Here is a 19,282-nt window from a genome sequence, read left to right as displayed (position 1 = left end):
CAAGAGGTGAGCAGAGGGTGAGTGAGCAAAGCCTCATCTGTATTTGCAGCTGCTCCCCAGCACTAGCATCACCACGTCAGATCATCCATCAGGCATTAGATTCTCATAGGAGCACCTGTCCCTGATGTCAAAAAGGTTGGGGACTGCTGTTCTAGCTAACCCAACATCTAGTCGATAAATATTCATTGAACACCTTCTCTGAACCCCGGACAGAGCAAACTGCTGCTGATATAAAGGAAGAGGCTGACACCACAATCAAAACACTGTCCTAGCCTTCGAGGAGCTCATAGTCTAGTGAGAAAGGGGAACCTTAAACACATATACAATCAGTGTGATGACAGAAATATGTACAAAGTGTTATAGAGAATCAAGGAGCATCTTGCTTGGGGGAAGAAGTAAGGAAGTTTTCAAAGAAGAGTTGACATTTGGATTGTGCCTTCAAGGATATGTAAGATTTCCTGAACGGTGGAAAGATATTATAGGCAGTCATGACACCAAACGCTAAGGTCGGAGGGCCTGAAAGACTGAATGTTCTGGGAAAGGGCTGAGAACTTGATAGGGCTCAATGATAGGATACAAGGAGGTGAGAGATTTGTGTCTGATCACAAAGGAACATGGCATTTTCTTTCTTTACCATGTGGGTAAGCCATAGATATTTTTCTAACCAGAGAAGTAGCCTGTTTTGAAATATAATTTTGCAAAATTCAGGAAAGCTTGTTTTCCTTCTATGACCTGTGAGACTAGAAGGGAAGAATCAAGCAAAATGAGTAGGATGTGTACGCTTTAAAAATAATCTTTATTGTTTTGTTTAATACTTACTAAAGAAATACAGATTCATCCTAGGCAACTCCAACATTATAGAAATATACAACATAGAAACCAAATGTTCTCTGTAGTCCAACATCCCATCCAACTTCCCAGACCCAACCCACTGTTACTACACCAATGTACTGATATAGATTCCTTTAAACTTTTATTTCAATAAATAAACCAATATATTAATATAATTTTCTCCAAACCAGTAAATATAGAGCTATCTCATTCTTTTTAATGGCCATGTAATATTCTATTGCATTAATGTAATTTATTGAACCAGTCCTTATTTTGTGGACATTTGGGCTGTATTAAGTTTTTCATGATTATGAGCCATGCTGGGACCAACACCTTATTACATAAACCCTTGCAAACTTGTGTTTTCTGTAGGATACATTCTTAGAAATCCTTCAATGAACCAATATGAAGAAGTAATCATTTTTAATTTTAATAAATATTGCCAAATTGCCATCATTGCAATATTGCCAGATTGTATCACCTTATATCCCAACGGTATAAGCAGGCACCAATTTTCCTAGGAGAGGGTGGGATTTTATAGGCAGTCTGTTTTTATCAGAGAGACTGTAGAAACTTGAGACTCTTCATTCACCTCTGCGAATGTCTGTAGTTCGCACGTCTCTCTGGTATCTGATAAATTAACATTAAGAGTAGCTCGGAGATGTGCCCAAAAAAGTCCACATTTACGCCTGTCCTTGGGCCATTCCAGGTATGCTTTCTTTTCCATGAGAGCTTTTAGCTTTGGATACCTCGTAGGAATGCAGTAGAGGGGAATGGGTTCGAGTAAGATAAGAATTATGTAATCAGAAGTTTCATGAAAGAGATTGTGATGGGTAAAGTAGAGTTCATAATGGCACCACTCACTCTGGACAAAGTTGGGAGACAATACAAAGATGGACTTGTAGCTTTTTTCAATGCAGTTTAGGATATTTTCAGTAACAGTCTCGCCAAGGTCAAAGTTTCCCTCATGAAGGCAAATTAAGACGGAACCATCTTCTTTCTCTAGATTAGGGATCAATTCGTGCTTCACCCAGGCAGAATCCTGTTCACTGTATGAAATAAACACATGAAATTGGACATTTCTCTTGAGTTGTTCTTGGGTTATCTTCCTAACCCGGTGCCATGTCTGCGTCCATTGAACTAGCATTCTGAGATACCAGGGCAGATCAAAGTGCAGGCAGCAGAAGGCCACAGCCATGGCCAGAACTAGCATGATAATCACAATAGTGATAATCAACAGAGCTGTATTGCAGGATAATTCAGGAAGGTAAACATCCTTTAACCGAGTACCCTTTAGATTCAAAGGGTATTCACAGATATATGACTCTGACCATCCAATCATCATGCCCTCTGAATATTTTTCAAGCTGAATGAAGTCTCTTAATTCACAAGTACACCGAAATGGATTTCTTCCTACATTTAGAGTCCTAATTTCCTGGCAGCTTTGAAAAAAATCCAGAGTTGGGCTGAGAATTAAGTTCATTTCAATATTTAGAATTGAAAGCCTTCTGAAATGACTGCACTCAGGAAGATCAGTTAGAAAATTATGTGCAAGATTTAGTTCTTGCAAAGACTTCAGATGAATAATGCCTTTAGGGACATTTTGGATTTTGTTATTATTTAGATCAAGTATTTGAATATTTCTGGGCAAGCACCTGAAAACAGAATCAGCCAATTTATTGGATGATAGGTTCATGGCAATCAAGGTTTCTGGCCAAAAGCAATTTTCATCATTTTCATGCTGTAACAGATTTTGGCTCAGATCTAAGTGCTTCAAGGACGTGTTGTTAGCAAAGGAACTCACTAAAGAAAGTGTCTCCAACTTATTGTCCTTCAAAATGAACGTTTTTAAATGAGGCAATTGGATAGGTTTTTTAAACAAGTCATCTGTTAAGATATTATTAGCAAAATTTAAATACTGGAATCTTGTAGGATAAATAGGGAAACGCATGTGTGGCATTTGTGCATCTGATATTGTTAGGTTTTCTATATCCATTTTAGTAAAAAGCAAGTAGACAATCTCCTGTGGGATATAAAAAATTCTAAAATGTACATGCTCCAATTTTATAGTTCTCATTACAGTATTTGAGTAATCAAATGAATTCTGATCGAGATAAACTTTACCTCCAAAAGTCACATGTTCAATTTGGAAGCATTCTACTGAAGTATGCCAAACGAATTGGAAGATGAGGAAAAGGTCATCCCAGAGTAAATCAACTTTATTAAGTAACAACATAGATGTCTTGGAATTCTCTAAAGTGAAATTTTGTTGAGTTTTATAATTTGCAAATTGGCTTTTGCCATCTATATTTGTCATCTCTAATATTTTTGAAGTCTTGATTCCATCACTCAAAAGAACCCAGAAATTTGTGTTTGTTGGTAAAACAATGTGAAGTTTTGTTGCATTTAAGATGGGCAGGCTACCTTCTTCATAATGAGAAATAGTTCTCAATCCTAAGAAGATGGTATTTAGATGCAAATAAGCAATTTTCTGGAAATCTGATTTTTGTATTTTTGCCCCACTCAAACCTAGGGTTTCCAGGTGTGACATGTTGCCTGTCTCCTCACAGATAGGCATGGTGTCAAAGTCATTGAAAGAAAGATCTAAATGTCTGAGACCTGCCAGTGAATACCAAGTTAGAGTCTTCAGTCTGTTGTTAGACAAATCCAAATATTTTAACTCTTTGTTAAATTCAAAGGTCTTGATATCCAGCTCTTGGATTCTGTTATGGCATAAAATCAAAACTTTCAGTTTAGAGACAGAATGAAAATCTGAACTCTGAAGTTGAAAAAGGAGGTTGTAGGATAAATCCAGTGTGGTTGTGGTTGGGATCAGGTCTGCAGGAACCCTTCTTAGAGACATGTTAGAGCAGTTGGTGGTTGATTCTCTTTCTTCTGGCAGCTTTGAAGCCCAGCCATGCACTGACATACTACAAAATAGAGAAATACTACAAAATATAGAAATGCTATGAAATAAAGAAATGCTTCCAATATGACTCATTGTAATTCCAAGGATTTTATCACTGGTTCCCTTGTATGAATGATAAAGATGAGTTCAAAATCCTAGAAAGATAGTAAATAACATTAAGTGGTTATGCGATTTGTTAAATTCTATAGGATTCTTTTTTTTTTTTCTAAAAATGCCAACATCTGACTATATTTACCAATTGTTTGGAGGTGGGTACAAACCTATATACTAAGTTTTTGACTTGACCTCAGAGCTTGGCTTGTAGATTTCTAAGTCAGTTATTGTGCCATATCCTCATCGCTGAGACAAGTCAGGATTCTCAAAAGGGAGAAATACAATAGTTGGCAGAAGCGCCTCTTTTCCAGTTCGGCTTAGAAACTTCATTGCCAGGTCATCATACTCAACACCCTCTCTCACATTCCCTTTTGATAGCCTGAAACGAAGGCTTTGAGACAATCGAAAGTAATTTTTCAAAGACTTTATTTTTTTAGAGCAGTTTATGGTTCACAGCAAAACTGAGGAGAAGGTACAGAGATTTTTCCATGTCCCCCGCCCCTGCTCATGCATAGCCTCTCCCAATATCAACATCCCCTACCAGAGCAGTGCACTGGTTACTACTGACAGGCTGCATTGACACAAAGTCCATGGTTTACATTATGGTTCATTCTTTGTTTTGTATATTCTATGAGTTTGGGCAAATGTATAATGATGTGTATCCATCATTATAGTCTCATACAGAGCATTTTCACCACCCTAAAAATCCTCTGTGCAACTTCCTATTTATCTTTCCCCACCACACACACACAACCCTTGGCAAGCACTGATGTTTTTATTGTCTCCCCAGTTTTGTCATTTCCAGAATGTCATATAGTTGGAATCATATATAGTGTGTAGCTTTTTTCAGATTGAGTTTCATCACTTAGTTATATGCATTTAAGTTTCCTCAATGTCTTTGCATGGCTTGATAGCTCATTTCTTTTTAGTGCTGAATGGTATTGCATCGTCTGGATGTACCACAATTTATCCATTCACCTACTGATGAACATCTTGATTGCTTCCAAGTTTTGGTAATTATGAATAAAGCTGCTTTAAATATTCACGTGTAGGTTTTTGTGTGGACCTAAGTTCTCAATGAAAGTAATTTTTATCACCCAACACTATGGGTCCCTGAATTAATGTCATGAGGTGTTCCTCAACTTTTCTATGCATGGACATAGAGAGTCCCTGGAGCTAATATCTGACTTTCAACAACACTTACCCATATACATGGAAGGTCCAAAACATAGTAATAAACAGAATGGTTTCTGTCCTTATGCCACCATATGTCTTCAGGTTGGTGGCAAAACAGGAAAACTGCAAAATAATGGTAATAAATGATAAAAACATTTTCCATTTCTTGGAGGATTTTTACATGTCAAGATATATACTAAGCACTCTCTTTATATTATCTCACTTATGTATCACAAAGCTCTGTGAGGAAGGACTATTACCTGCATTTTACAGAGAAGAAAATGTATGGATACAGATTTCTGAGGACTTTGAGAAACGAGTCAGGCTTCGAGTTGTTTGATTAGACACAGAACAGAGGTGGTTGGAGAACTAAGATTTTCACAATATTCATTATTCAAGATATTTATTAAGTACCTACTCTGTCTGAAACTTTTCTAGGCATTGGGGATATAATGGTGAATAGCAGATAGAATTTCTGTCCCTACACAGCTTACATTCTTCTAGTAAGGAGAAGGAAAAGAGAGACTATAAATAAAATAATAAATTTATATCTGAGGTGATGATAAAGACGAGAAAGAAAAAAATAACTTTAAGATAAAAGAGATAGGGAGCAACTATAGAGTGATATTTTATATTGGGTGGTCAAAAAAAAGGTCTCTCTGATATTGTGTCCTTTATGCAGATATCTAAAGGGAGTCAGAGAGAAGCCAGCCACTTGTCTGAGGAAAAAATATTCTGGAGAGAGAGAAAGAGAACAGCAAACACAGTTCAAAAGACCTGATGTGAGAGTAAGCTTGGAAAATATGAGGAATAAGTAGAACTGGAAAAGTGCATTTAAAACATTAGATCTTGTAAGGACTCAGATTTTCCTCTGGTTGAAATAAGAAACCAGTGGAGGCTGTAGAGTAGAGGAGTGGCAGGTTCTGGTGCACATTTGAGAGTCCTCTGTTTGCTGGGTGGAAATGACTGAAAGGGTACAGGATGGCAGGACATATCCCCTGGGACACTATCAAGTAATTCTTGCAAGAAAGAAGGTAGTTGGGGAGGTAGTGAGAAGTGGTTAGATTCTAACATTAGTAAACTCTTCAACTCTGAAAACACTAAGGGAAGGTAATTAGCAGCGATGAGAGTTTTCCTGCTTTAACTTGCATGTGTCCAATATACACTGACCCTCAAACTCCCTTAGACTGGTCATACCCATAGACAAGCAAGAGGAACAAAAAGCATTCTCCATAGGAAGAACACAGTATGTAAGACTTCTCTGTACTGTTCATGCTATCCCATTGCTCTGAGAAGCTGTGTGTGTCCATGCACCCATGCAGGTGTGGTGAGGGGACAAAAATGGCAGAACTAAAGCAAAGTGACACCTAGAGCATTACCCCACTCTCACTGTCTGTCATCTGGATTTTTCTTTCTCTAGAACCGCCCACATTTGTGTGTGTGTGTGTGTGTGTTGAAGTAAAGAAATTCTAAAAACATATTGATATTTTCCCAAATAACTTAAAAACAAAAATATTTTCTAAAACTGTTTCATAGAAAATAGGGAAATGGACACAGAAATTCTCAACTACCTTATGAAATGACTGGAGAGAAAAATTTGATTTTGATATTCCTTGTCCACTGTGTACCCAGTGGAAAAGAGGCATGAAAGGCACTAGGTGGGAACAGGATTGAGAAGGTGGCATCTGGAACTAGACTTGGGTTTTCACCTCTTCACTGAGATATTTCCTCCATTTTTATTTCTTCCAGTCTATCCCAGGTAGTCCTTGGTCATCCCTTTTCATATAACGTTTAACATAGCATCCATTGATCAACAGAACAATCATGAATATAAAAAGAGAGCCTCTACGATACAAATTTATGTCCATAGTAATTTTTCAGCTTTCAGAAATCCAGCAAAATAAACTTATAACCAGTACCATAAATTGAATCCATTACCCATATTTAAGATGACTTGAGCAAATTGTTCTGCTTGATGAATCTATGTATTTATATCTCTTCAGCAAGTCTGATAGTATTTCCACTCCATATTGACTCTATCATGCAAACAAGACAGTGGCCACTGATGCCTTTTGAAATGACAGCAGCTAGCATTCATTGAGTTAAGTAATGCTAACTTATGTAGATTGATCCTTACAACGACCACCTTATTAGGTAAGTGTTATCACTATGCCTCCTTTACAGATATGGAAGGTGGTGCTTAGATCATTAACTGCCTCACAGTTGCAGAGTTAATACATAGAGTCCAGAGCCTGGGTTCTTAGCCACTCTATTATCTTGTCTTTCGAGGGTAAGTCAAGGTAAATTTGTTTTCAAAATATGTTAAAATACATTAATCACAATGAAATGTTATTTCACTAAGTCATATTGATTCTTTGAAGTTTTTTAATACACAGTCCAAGGAACCTAATGAGTAAGTCTGCAAATGTCACCAGTTTGGGTTTTATGCCAATTTCTTACAAGGACAGACATGGATTGAGCCATTATGTTGAGCACTATCTTGTTTAAGCCACTGCATTTTGTTATAGCAGTCAGACTTGGTCCTAACTAACATACTGTCACAACTGGAAAAAAACTGGATGATAACACCCTCCCCAAGATGGTCTCGCTTCCTCCTGGGATTTCTCTTCTGGCCTTGTACACACCTGTCACACTGCCCCTCTTTTGTTCCTTGGCCACACCATGCTGGCTCCACCTTGGGGCCTTTGCACCAGCTTTTACCTCTGTTTGGCATGCTCCTCCCCCAATCCTTCCTTGGCTGGGTCTTTCTTGTCATTTAGATCTTGGCTTAAAGTTTATCTCCTCTACGAGACCTGACTTGACCACCTAATCTACAGTGGCCAGCTTGCTCTCGATTCACATCAACTCATTTTATTTCTCGACAAAACGAGAGTTTACCACAATGTAAAACTGTTGTTCATTTATTTATTGACTATCTCCCCTACCTCTTAGTCTCATCAAAGAAGAGAGTTGACAATCTTATTCACAAAGAATAGTGCCTTGCAAATAACATATACTCGGTAAATACTTTTTAAAATATTTTTTAAATGTATATATGAATATATGATTTTAATTTTGTATCTTTTAGCACAAGGTGCTATATAATATGTTCTCAAAAATATATGTCAAATGCATGAATTTATGTTGTGAGCTCCTGATATGTATGGTTCAGTGCATGATAGTTAGAGAATGAATTTAGTTTTAAGGATTGATAGATCTAGGTTCAAGTCCAATCTTAGCCACTCACAGGTTGTGTTAACTTAGACCATTTATTTAACTGCTGAAGCATTCTGTTTTCTCATTTGTAAAATGGGTTTTGTACAGAGGCATAAAAGAGATAATGTATATAACTCTGATTTCTCTTCAAATCGTATAAAGCTTTTGCCTTTTACTAAAGCGATGATGTGTATAAATCACTTGTATCATGCCTAGTGTATCACAAATGATAGCAATTATCAGGGCCAAGACTAGGATGACCTCAGATACAAATTTTAAGGGGCATCAAGAAACTCAGTAATCAAGATAAATAATATTTTAGTGAAATATTTTTTAAAATTAAAATTAATGCAAAAATTCATAATGAACACAACACCAATTTTTTTGTAAAGACAGGATCAGTATTACTGATTTTTCATTCTTAGACTCTAACATGGTTTGGCAGGACACCAGCAGTTATAGACTTTAAGTGATCAAGGTGTTTTTAACATTGTCAACTCATAGAATACTTCGGTCTGTAATAACTTACTTTAAGCTCCTAGGTCTAGGAGTTATGGCCCTTGAAAAATGCAGCAGACTCTAACATAATTGCTTTCTCTGGAATTCCCTGAGTTGAGATGCCATAGCTTCCACCTTTTATCCACCTCTTTTCCCTGACCAACACAACAACCTTATTTGGAACTTATTCTAAAGAAGGAAGGGAAGTTAATTATTTTTTTTAACTTCTCTTAATATAAAATAAAAAGGTCCTATCTCAGACAGTGCATATGCATTATGGCATTTCATTAAAACATTTCAAAAAATAGAACATAAACTTCTAATGAAATATGCATTCAGTAAGTATTATATATTATTATCATATTCCTACTACTATTACCGCTATGCCTTAAGCATACTTTCTTTAATAGCTTATGATTTAAAGATCCAAGTCAAAAGACAGCATGAAGTGACTATTAGTGGTTTGTCAAAGAATACTTAATCATCTAATTTCTTTTTTCCCAATGATGCAAAAAAAAAAAATGACAAAGGGGTAAAAAGCTCATTGAATATTGAATAATCTTTGTAACCAAAGAGTATGAATCACTGACATTTTTCGTATATCTCTTACCTGCCTGGCGTGGAGCTAAATGCTTTTCGTACATTATCTTTTTTCAATCTTCTCAACAGCCCAACAAAATGGTGGATATTTTTATCCCTATGTTACAATGGAGAAGTTAAAGCCTAGAAATTGAGTGACTTGTCTAAAGTGACCCAGAGAATAAGTAATAGAGCACAGATCTGAACCAGACCTACCTAGCTTCTTCCAGGACAGAAACCAAAGACATTTTGAACTCTGAAATGAAGTAGTTTAGAACGTGATTACCAAGGCTGATTCCACTGTCAGGACTAGCTGCCATGGCGGCCTCTTCCTCCCCACCCCACGTACCTCTGTCTGAAGTGATATGCAGCTGCTATGGGAAATTCATTCTGCCGGGTGTCACAAAGCTCAAGAGACTTTGCCTACACACATTCTTAAGAGAGCTATAAATGCACAAGAATTGAAATGCAACTCAGATAGTGTACAGAACTCTAATTCATAGCTCAGTGTAGGTGGCCTGTGAGAAAGCTGTGCTGGGAATCAAGTGCCTGGATGCTCTAATCATTCTCCACAGCAGCCACAGGGCCATCTTTGCTCACTTTGGACTCCTGAAGGAAACCGATCAAGACCTACATTGTACAAAGTCCATCAGATGTACCCCTACTTTTAGACATAAAACACAAATGCAAAACTTTTAAACTAGTAAAGGAGCAATAAATATGGTGTAAATAGCCAAACAGCAGTTATTAATATGCATCACAAGAAAATTAAAGCTAGAGAATATTCCGTTGCAGTGCCTGTGGCCGTCCACTCTGGGCAGAAGGACTGACCAGGTTCAGACAGCGACCAGTGAAAGGAAACCCAAACCCTCAAGCATTTTCAAGACAATTTCTCAGATCCATAGCCCCAAGGTCATTCATCATTAATCTTTAATCTTTAATGATTAATCTTTATATTAATGTAGGCAAAATCATAAATACTAAAAATCTGAATAAAGCTACTTTCCTCTTGTGTACATGTGTTCAAATTACCTCTTCTTTAAAAAGACCCGTGCAACCCTAATTTCTTTTTCGTGATTGTTACAACAAACAAAGCTAACAGTTCTTACCGCCCGGCTTGTTGTGTGGCTCCAGGCTTGTTGTGTGGCTCAGAGCTGCAGGTGTGGATGAATCATTGATGGCTCAAACTGGCTGCAGGAGCGACTGAATTGCCCTTTTCTGTGAAGCTTGAGCTCCTTTGCCCTCTAGTGCATGCAAGTGGCATTACATGATGCCTAAATTCATTATAATCTTAGAGCATGTTTTTAATAATCGCAGTAAAATACACACATAAAGTTTACCATTTTCACTGTTTTTAAGTGTAGGGGCATTAAGTGCATTCAGAATGTTGTGCAACCATCACCACTATTCGTCTCCAGATCTTTTTCATCATCCCAGGCTGAAACTCTATACCCATTAAGTAATAATTCCCCAGTTCTTCCTCCTCTAAGTCTCTGGTGAATAACATTCTACTTTCTGTCTCTGTAAATTTGACTACTCTAGCTACCTCATATAAATGGAGCCATACAATATTTCTCCTTTTGTGACTGGCTTACTTCATTTAGCATAATGTTTTTAAGTTTCTTCCATGTGGTAGCATGTATCAGAATTTCCTTTCTTTTTAAGGCTGAATTATTTTCCACTGTGTGTATATACCACATGCTGTTAATCTATTCATCTGTCAGTGAACATGTGGGTTATTTTCACCTTGTGGCTACTGTGAATAATGCTACTATGAAAGTGGGTGTAGAAATATCTGTTCAAATCCCTGCTTTCAGTTCTTTTGGGAATATACCTAGGAGTGGACTTGCTGGGTCATATGGCAATTCCATGTTTGTTTATTTGTTTATTTATTTTGCAGAAGTGCCATACTGCTCCCCACAGCATCTTAGAGCACTTTGATGGTACCTTATTTTGAGGTTCAGATCAGTTATTCTGTTCATCAAATTGGGTGAGATGGCGGTGGGGGGCTGAGAGAGAATAGGAATGATGATTCCATCATTTCAGCAATCTGACTGCAAGAGTGGGAAGGGGTTAGCTAGAGGCCTTGTCTTGAAACAAAGTGGTAAAACAAGTATGGTATTATTTATGTAGATTACAGCGTACAGATCAATTTTTTCAAAACAATACTTTTTGAGGTTTTATTTATACTTGACAAGATTTAGGTGACACGCTGGAGATTACTAGTGAAGATAAAAATTTCCAAATGGATTTATCTACTGGAGGAATGGTCAATTTCAAAATGAATGGTTATAGCTGGTTTATGTAAATATGAAATTAGGAAGGGGATGCATTCTTAAAACAAGATTTTTTTTACAATATTGGTTTTATAAAGTAAAAATGTAATGCATATATTTCTACATAAATTTTAGGGGAAAACTATGCAATAAGTTACTGTGTAAAGAAAAACAATTTAAAAAGAAAAACAGTCTACTGCCCACCTGAACGTATATAAACATATCTACAAACACATACATATGAAAACAGGTGCCAGATGCACACACAACAGGAATGCTGGAGAGGGTAATCCTAGCTTGTTGGATGAAGCACGCTATAAAGTCTCTTTCATCTTAGAAATTCTCAGACTATTATCAGCACACTCGCATTCTATATTATCCTCCAAAGGGAAAAGAATCACATGGGATTTTCCAGTGACATATCCTTCCTTTCCCCAGAGCCCAACATGTTTAAACACTACACTGTCAGTGAATGAAGGCATTTTCTTTACATGTTTTTTAGTTTATTTACCAAAAACAAGTTAAGCCAAGTTGGAAAACAGTATTCTGCGTTATCATCATCATCATCATCATCATCATCATCATCAATCGCCATAGCTCGCATTTACATCCTAAGTACAGGGAGTATTACATATAAGATATTGGCTAATCCTCACTACAAACTACATAGAATTTATACATAATTCCCATTTGACAGATAATGAAACTAGTTCAACATGAATAAGAAACTTGCCCAAGGTCATCATCTAGTAAGAGAGACAGTCAGGATTCAAAACCAAGTTTGTATGGCTCCAAAGTCCATGATGTTTTCACTACTCCACATGCCCAAGAGCTTGTATACTGTTCCCTCTGCCTTTACCTGGAATTCCTAAAGATTTTAAATCCTTATTGGCAATTAGCAATAAGAACAGTAAGCTCAGAACCATTTGTGTTGATAACTTTGAGATGTAATTTTTAAAATTTCCCTCAAAAATCTTCCCTCTTTTTCTTTTCCTTTTTCCCTCCCTCTCTTCTTACTCTGAACTTTAGAGATATCTGCCATGATAATTCATTCTCTCTCTCACAGAGAGACAGACACATACACAAGCACACGTCCTCCCTCATGCCTTTCTATGATTTCAGAATTCTGCCTGCCATATTTCTTCCTTCATATATAAATTGCAATGAACAGAGAGCCTTGGGTTACTTCAAGTGGAAGGCTTATTTTATTTATTGATTGATTATTTCAAGCTTATATTTTTATATTTTTTTAACATTTTATTTTTTTATTTTTCCCCCTTCCTCCTTCCTCTTCCCCTGGTAACCACGAGTCCATTGTCCATGTCTATGCGTCTCTGTTTCTTTGTCTTGTTCATTTGTTGCTTTTAGGTTTATATCCCACATATAAGTGATATCATATGATTTTCAACCTTTTCTGTCTGGCTTATTTCACTTAGTATGATTATTTCAAGGTCCATTCATGTTGTTGCAAATGGCAGTATTTCATCTCGTCTTATGGCTGAGTAATATTCCATTCTCTCTCTCTCTATATATATATAAATATAAATATAAATATATATATATAATATATATGCCACAGCTTCTTTATCCAATCATCTATCGTAGGACACTTTGGTTGCTTCCATGTCCTGGCCACTGTGAATAATGCTGCTATGAACATTGGTGTGCAAATATCTTTTCGGATATGGGTTTTTAAGTCTTTGGGAGTAAATACCCAGTAGAATGAAGCCTTATTTTAAAGAGACTACAGAAAGTAATGAAGCGTAGCCTTATATTGCCAGTCCTCAGAGAGCCCTGAAAAAATGGTAGCCTGGACCAGTAGCTACTATGGTGGCCTTGGTGGTCAGGCCACCTGGTGTACCCTCCAACATGAGAAAAGTCTACTTTGTATTCTAGTTATGACTCAGCTTCTCTCTGACTCTTCCTCTTTCTGAATTTGCTTCTCTTTTGACGCTCAGCTTCTCTTTATTTCTGCCTTTTATTTCTTCCTACAGCCTTTTTTCACCGTTATGCTATGGGCAGGGCAGAGGCTCATCCTGAGCATATTTCCCCTAAGGTAAGAAAGCTGATTGAATCTTTGTATCACCATCCAAAATGGAGCATCTGTATTGGTCACAAGACCCATGGACCACCCAATAGTCTCCTGGTCTACTTTACATCTTGCCTTCGATAGGGCCCAGGTCACTAATCCAGGCAGACAGGAAAGGCACATGACTCAAGGTTGCCTACTGGGTGGAAGAGACTGGGCTGATTTCTCCTAAAGCTGTTGCAGGCTATCTCACAGTCTAGGGTGACATATGTGTTAATTGAGTAAAGCTCCTCTTGTTTAAGTATAAATATCAGTAAGAGAAAATAGTAATGCAGGTTATTTTTCTTGAATCGTATTTCCAAAAAATCAATAAAAATAACAAATTTTTCACATGGTAAAAAAATTCAAATAGTTTATCATTCATTTGCTATACTTGATGAGTATAAGAAGGGCAAAAATTTTTAGTTTGAACAAATAAATGGTCCTAAGTATGTAGTGGGAACCTAATGAAAGACTTTGCTGAGATCTGGTATATATTTCATTATCAAGAACTAGAGAAGCACTGTCCAATATCAAAATAATCCAAGCCACACATATAATTTAAATGATCTAGTAACCATATTTAAAAATACAAAAAGAAACAGGTAAAAATAATTTAATAATATACTTTATTTAATCACTGTATAAAAATATTTGCATTTATCCAATATAAAAAACTATTAATATATATTCTTCTTGCATACAATGTCTTAGAAATCATGTACATGTTATACACTTACAGCACATTTCAGTAAGACCTGCCACATTTCAAGCACCACATTTGACTAGTGGCTACCATATTGGACAAATAGGGTTACAGACTTAAGTTAATAAATGACCAACCTATAATTAGCCAACAAACTGGAACTCTATTTCACCCATAAAATCTTACTCAGTGATGCCAATATTGATATTTCTCATTTCCTCATCTCACCTGATTCCAGCTCGTGCTCCTTTTCTCAACTGACCCCATTAACTGTGTGAATGATCTACTTGTAGAGACATCTATCAGGATCTGTGTCCTCAGAAATTATCTCAAAGGCTTTAGGGATAAGAAAGAAAAAAATACATATATTAGAGGTGGTATGGGAGAAAAAAGAGGGCAGATAAGCAAATACTAAAGAAAGATTAAAGAAGAAGAGAGAAAATAGAAGGTTTTGAAAAGCAGAAAGGATAGGTCAAAAAGAGAAAGCAAAAAAGATAGGGGAAGAATAGCGAAAGATAGAGAAAATTAGGACAGAAAGAAAGAAATGGAGACACAAAGAAGGGAGAAAATAAAATGCACAGGTTAAACAGGGAATGGAAAAGGAAACTGAGTAGAGAAGGAAGAGGGAAAGCCTGAATTTTTCATCCAGGTGCCAGTTATTACTATTATAATTTATTAATGAGTTGTTTAGTGTTTATCTTAGACTGAGTTATAGAGAAGCTCAATCCTATAAGATACATTAGCATGAGGAATCTCCCTGAATTTTCTTGTTTGCCTCCAAACCGCATGCTATTGTTTAGACTGAATATGAAAAACATTACACAATGAATCGTGCTTACTAAGATGCCTTCCAATATATTCAGAGGTCTGCCCGCTTATAGCAGCTCATGAGAGCCTATTTTTTAATTTTCGAGAATTTTGTGAGCCAGTTGTTTAAAACAACCATTATTAAAAAATAATATTATATATATATTTGCAATTAAATAAACTGTATTTAAAAAGTAATAGGTACTCAAAACTGTATTTAAAAAGTAATAGGTACTCAATAATTAAGTACTCATCACTTAATTATTTTACTGTGAATTTACTATTATTATTATTTTTTTTATTTATTTTTTAAAGCCTACAGCACCTGGTATTCCAAGATGGTCTTCTATCCAAGTACTAACCAGGCCCAACCCTCCTTAGCTTCCAAGGTCAGACAAGATTGGGTACATTCATGTGTATTTACTATTATTATGCTCTTAAGGTTATTTACAACTATTGTATCTTTATGGCAGAATATGCTGATATATCATTGGTGCATCTTCTTCCAACTCCACCTTTAGTGATGTCACATTGGTACCTTGAAATTGAGCATAGTGGGAGTATTTATACCATGAAATGACAAACCCTGTATTTCAGGACTTTATTGTCTTATTAATTTTCTAGACTTATGAAAGTAATAAAGAAATGTTAATTATTTATCATTAGAGTGTTTTTGTTTGTTTGTTTGTTTGTTTTTAGAATCTGTTGTTAAACATTTACTAGCACACCACTGAACCTGGTGTCATTTATATCTTTAAAAAAAAGTAATTATTTCTCTCCGTAAGCTTTTAGAATTGTTGTTCTTGGATTTCTAAAATTTCAAGAGAAGGTGCCTCGTACCACTCATTTTTCTGGGCAGTTAAGACATCGATGTCCTTAGTGGAATTTCTTTGTTTCATTTCTTTGTTAATATCTTTCCCTCCATTTTCTCTTTCTGGAAAACCTTCTAGATGGATGTGGATTTCTCAGATTTTGGCTACTTTTTCCTATTTTTTCTTTTGCACTGGCTATTAATATTTTCATTCTAATTTCTTAGAAATTCTCTTAGCATATTTTCCACTGCTTCAGTTTCTTTAGGGGGAGGGTTATCATATTTAAGTTCTAAGAAGTACCCATATCTTCCAATTATCTTGGAAGAGAGGTAAATATCCTTGTAAACCTGACCAGGACTGCATCCTCACCATATGGCACTCCTGTCCCCTGACTCTTAAAGGCATGGTGCCTGGATCCTTGTTGATTAACTTTTGACAATGAATTTTTATTATGTATCATCCTCTAGTGTGGGTGTTAACTTATGGAATTTGAGAAGTGACTGCGTACCGGTATGAGGGTGAATTCCATAAGAGAGCTCTGGAACGGACAAGGAAGACAAGTGATGAACTTGTCCAAAGTGTTGGGGAGGCATGGGGAGAACAGTCTAGAGAGAGCATAGGAGGTAGCCAGAAAATTCAGCATGCCTCCGAAATCCTCAAAAGGGACTGCATTCCCATAACCATGTGCGTTGGGAACTCAAATAGTTTTACTTGAAAGTAAAAGAAAATAGTAACCCTAAACTAGAAAATTTTGAGAGACTCAGGTTGCATTAGTGAGGTTGAAGTTTTTCATGTGTGTTTTCTAATTGGATCTCGGTTCGAGCTATCCGTTCTCATTGTCAATATATCAGTTGGGATCTTAGTGCTTTTCTATTTTAATTTATTAGTTCTTTATATTAAAAAAAAAAGAATTTTATATGTGATATTTGCTACCAGTTTACTTTCCAACTTATTATTTCTCCATTTGCCATTTTGGCAAATGTTTGTTCATTTGCTCGTTTGTTTTAACACACAGCTGTTTCCAGTTTTTATGTTGTCAAGTTTTGTGTCTTTTCTGATTTTATTTAATCTTAGCCCAGGACAATCTAGACTAAACATAATAAGTAGCTCAGCTCCAGTTCCACATTTGGTAGCAAAATAATAGTGACCTCAGCATCATCATCATAGCTAATATTTTTGAGCTTTTGTTTTGTGCCAGGTACTGTTCTATGCACATTACATGTATTAGCTCATTTAAATCTCCTAACAACAGAATGAGACAGATATGATTATTATTCTCATTTTGTATCCAAGGTGCACAAAGCAGAGAGGAATTAACGCATCCACTCTGGGTCACTAGAAGGAGGTGGAAGAGGCAGCATTCAGAATGGGGGGTCTGTCTCTGGGCTGTCCTCCTACCCACTGTGCTCTGCCACCCCTAGAGTGACTAGCCAGACCTGGCTTTCCACTCACAATACCCCTGACTTATAACAAACACATAAGAGTGGTACCATTAGTGTGCCCGTCATATGGATTAGAAAAGGGAGGCTAGAAGAGGTTAAGGATTCATCCAAGGGTGGGGAGCTTTAGAGAAACTGAGCCAGGATCTCATTTCAGAATGCTAGTGTGAAGAACCCAACTTTATCACCTTTATTCTCTACTACTTCCAGCTCCGACTGAGGCCCATTTCATCCCCTAAACCCCATTTTCTTTGTAGGTTGGTTGTAAATCTTTCAAGTACAGAAAAGTATAAAAGCAAAAGCAGACACCAAGCACAGGCAAGCAGTGATAATACTTTTTGTATATTTTCATCTAAACTTTTTCTCCGTATATTTTTAACACATCGAAACCATCTTGTACATACAATTTTGTATACTATGTTTTTCATTTATAGTATGATATAAACATTTTCTTATGTTAATAAAAGACATCCTATATATTATCTTTTTAAATTGTATAAAAATAACATAACACAAGCTTACCATTTTGACCTTATACATTATTTTTAATTGTTCTAAAACATGTCACTAAACGAACATATTCCTTTATTGTGGGAAATTTGGAGTGTTTCAAATTTTACGCTGTTAACAACCCTGGAATCAGCACAATTGTGAACAAATATTTGTCCAGATTTCAACTTATTTCCTTAGGGTAGATTTCCAGAAGTAGAATTACCAAGTCAAAGAACGTGATTATTTTAAAGCTCTTAATATATATATCACCAAATTACTTTGCTCTCCTCTTATCACTATATATAAAATGCCCATTCAACAGCAATTTTGTTATTATAACAGGCTGATAAAAATGAAACCGTTTTACTCTAAATTTAGCTAAAGCCCCTGAGTGAGGCGTGAGACTAGATAATTGGTTTTACAACCAATTGCTGACTTCTAACCAATAAAAGGCGTCAGAGGATCTGAGAGGAGTTAAAGGTTAAAAGAATTTTGGAGAGGGGTTTTGGTGTATTATGAGTTTCCTTCACCCAGTTTGGGGAAACATACTGTGACTAGTCTTTAAATCATACTTAGAAATCTAAAGGTAGAGGCTAGCTGCTCTAAAGGTACATTTTACAAATAGTGAAACTTAGACTTAGAAAGTTTAAGTAAATTGTCCAAGGTCATTCATAATTAAGTGATGGAGTTAGAATTGAAACCCAGACATTCTGAATCAGAGCTGGCAAATTTACCTATTCTGCAATATTTCCTTTAATTTTACTTGTGAAATCTTTCTTAACTTCATTACTATATATGTATTCATACTTTGACCTGAATATTTCATCTCCCAACTTGGAACTCTTTGGTAGGAAACTCCACCAATAGAACTTTGACCTTCTGGTAGCCTCCTTAAAATTACTTATGAGATCAGGTATTTGTATATAGGATCAATCTAACTTCTCTTCTCAAAATCTTTAGATTTGTTAGATAAACTTTAATTGACTTCATGTTTCCCTTTAAATAATTTTTTTAAGATTTGCAAGATGTAATGAATTGAACTGTATCTTGCAAAATTCATTTGTTTGAGTCCTAAACCCCAGTCCCTCAGAATGCGACCTTATTTGGAAAAAGGGTTATTGTATCTGTTGTTAGTGAAAATGAGGTCATTAGGATAGGCTCGAATCCGATAATTGGTGTCCTTATAAATAAAAGAAATTTGGACACAGACAAGCGTAGAGGGAAGACGGGCGTAAGTTCTTCTTAGAACTTAAATATGAGAGTCCCACCTGCCACTCCCCCCCGCCCGCCCCCTCACAAAGAAATTGAAGCAATAGAAAATATGCTAAGAGAATTTCTAAGAGTTTCCATAAGCCAAGGA

At 36.3% G+C, this 19,282-nt stretch overlaps 1 protein-coding gene across 1 annotated transcript; it reads right to left on the bottom strand.

Moving 5' to 3' along the window:
* Positions 1–780: 780 nt before the first annotated feature.
* On the bottom strand, positions 781–10,742 carry TLR10 (toll like receptor 10). The gene is made up of 3 exons (XM_039848735.1): positions 10,432–10,742; positions 5,058–5,152; positions 781–3,894 (listed from the first exon to the last, which is right to left on the bottom strand). The coding sequence occupies exon 3, from the start codon at positions 3,830–3,832 to the stop codon at positions 1,367–1,369; it is 2,466 nt and encodes an 821-aa protein (XP_039704669.1). The 5' UTR covers positions 3,833–3,894; positions 5,058–5,152; positions 10,432–10,742; the 3' UTR covers positions 781–1,366.
* Positions 10,743–19,282: the final 8,540 nt, after the last annotated feature.

The sequence above is a fragment of the Pteropus medius genome, unplaced genomic scaffold (genome assembly GCF_902729225.1).
Source record: "Pteropus medius unplaced genomic scaffold, Ma_sr-lr_union100, whole genome shotgun sequence".
Taxonomy (NCBI): Eukaryota; Metazoa; Chordata; class Mammalia; order Chiroptera; family Pteropodidae; genus Pteropus; species Pteropus medius.
This window is presented reverse-complemented; position numbering and strand designations above follow the sequence as displayed.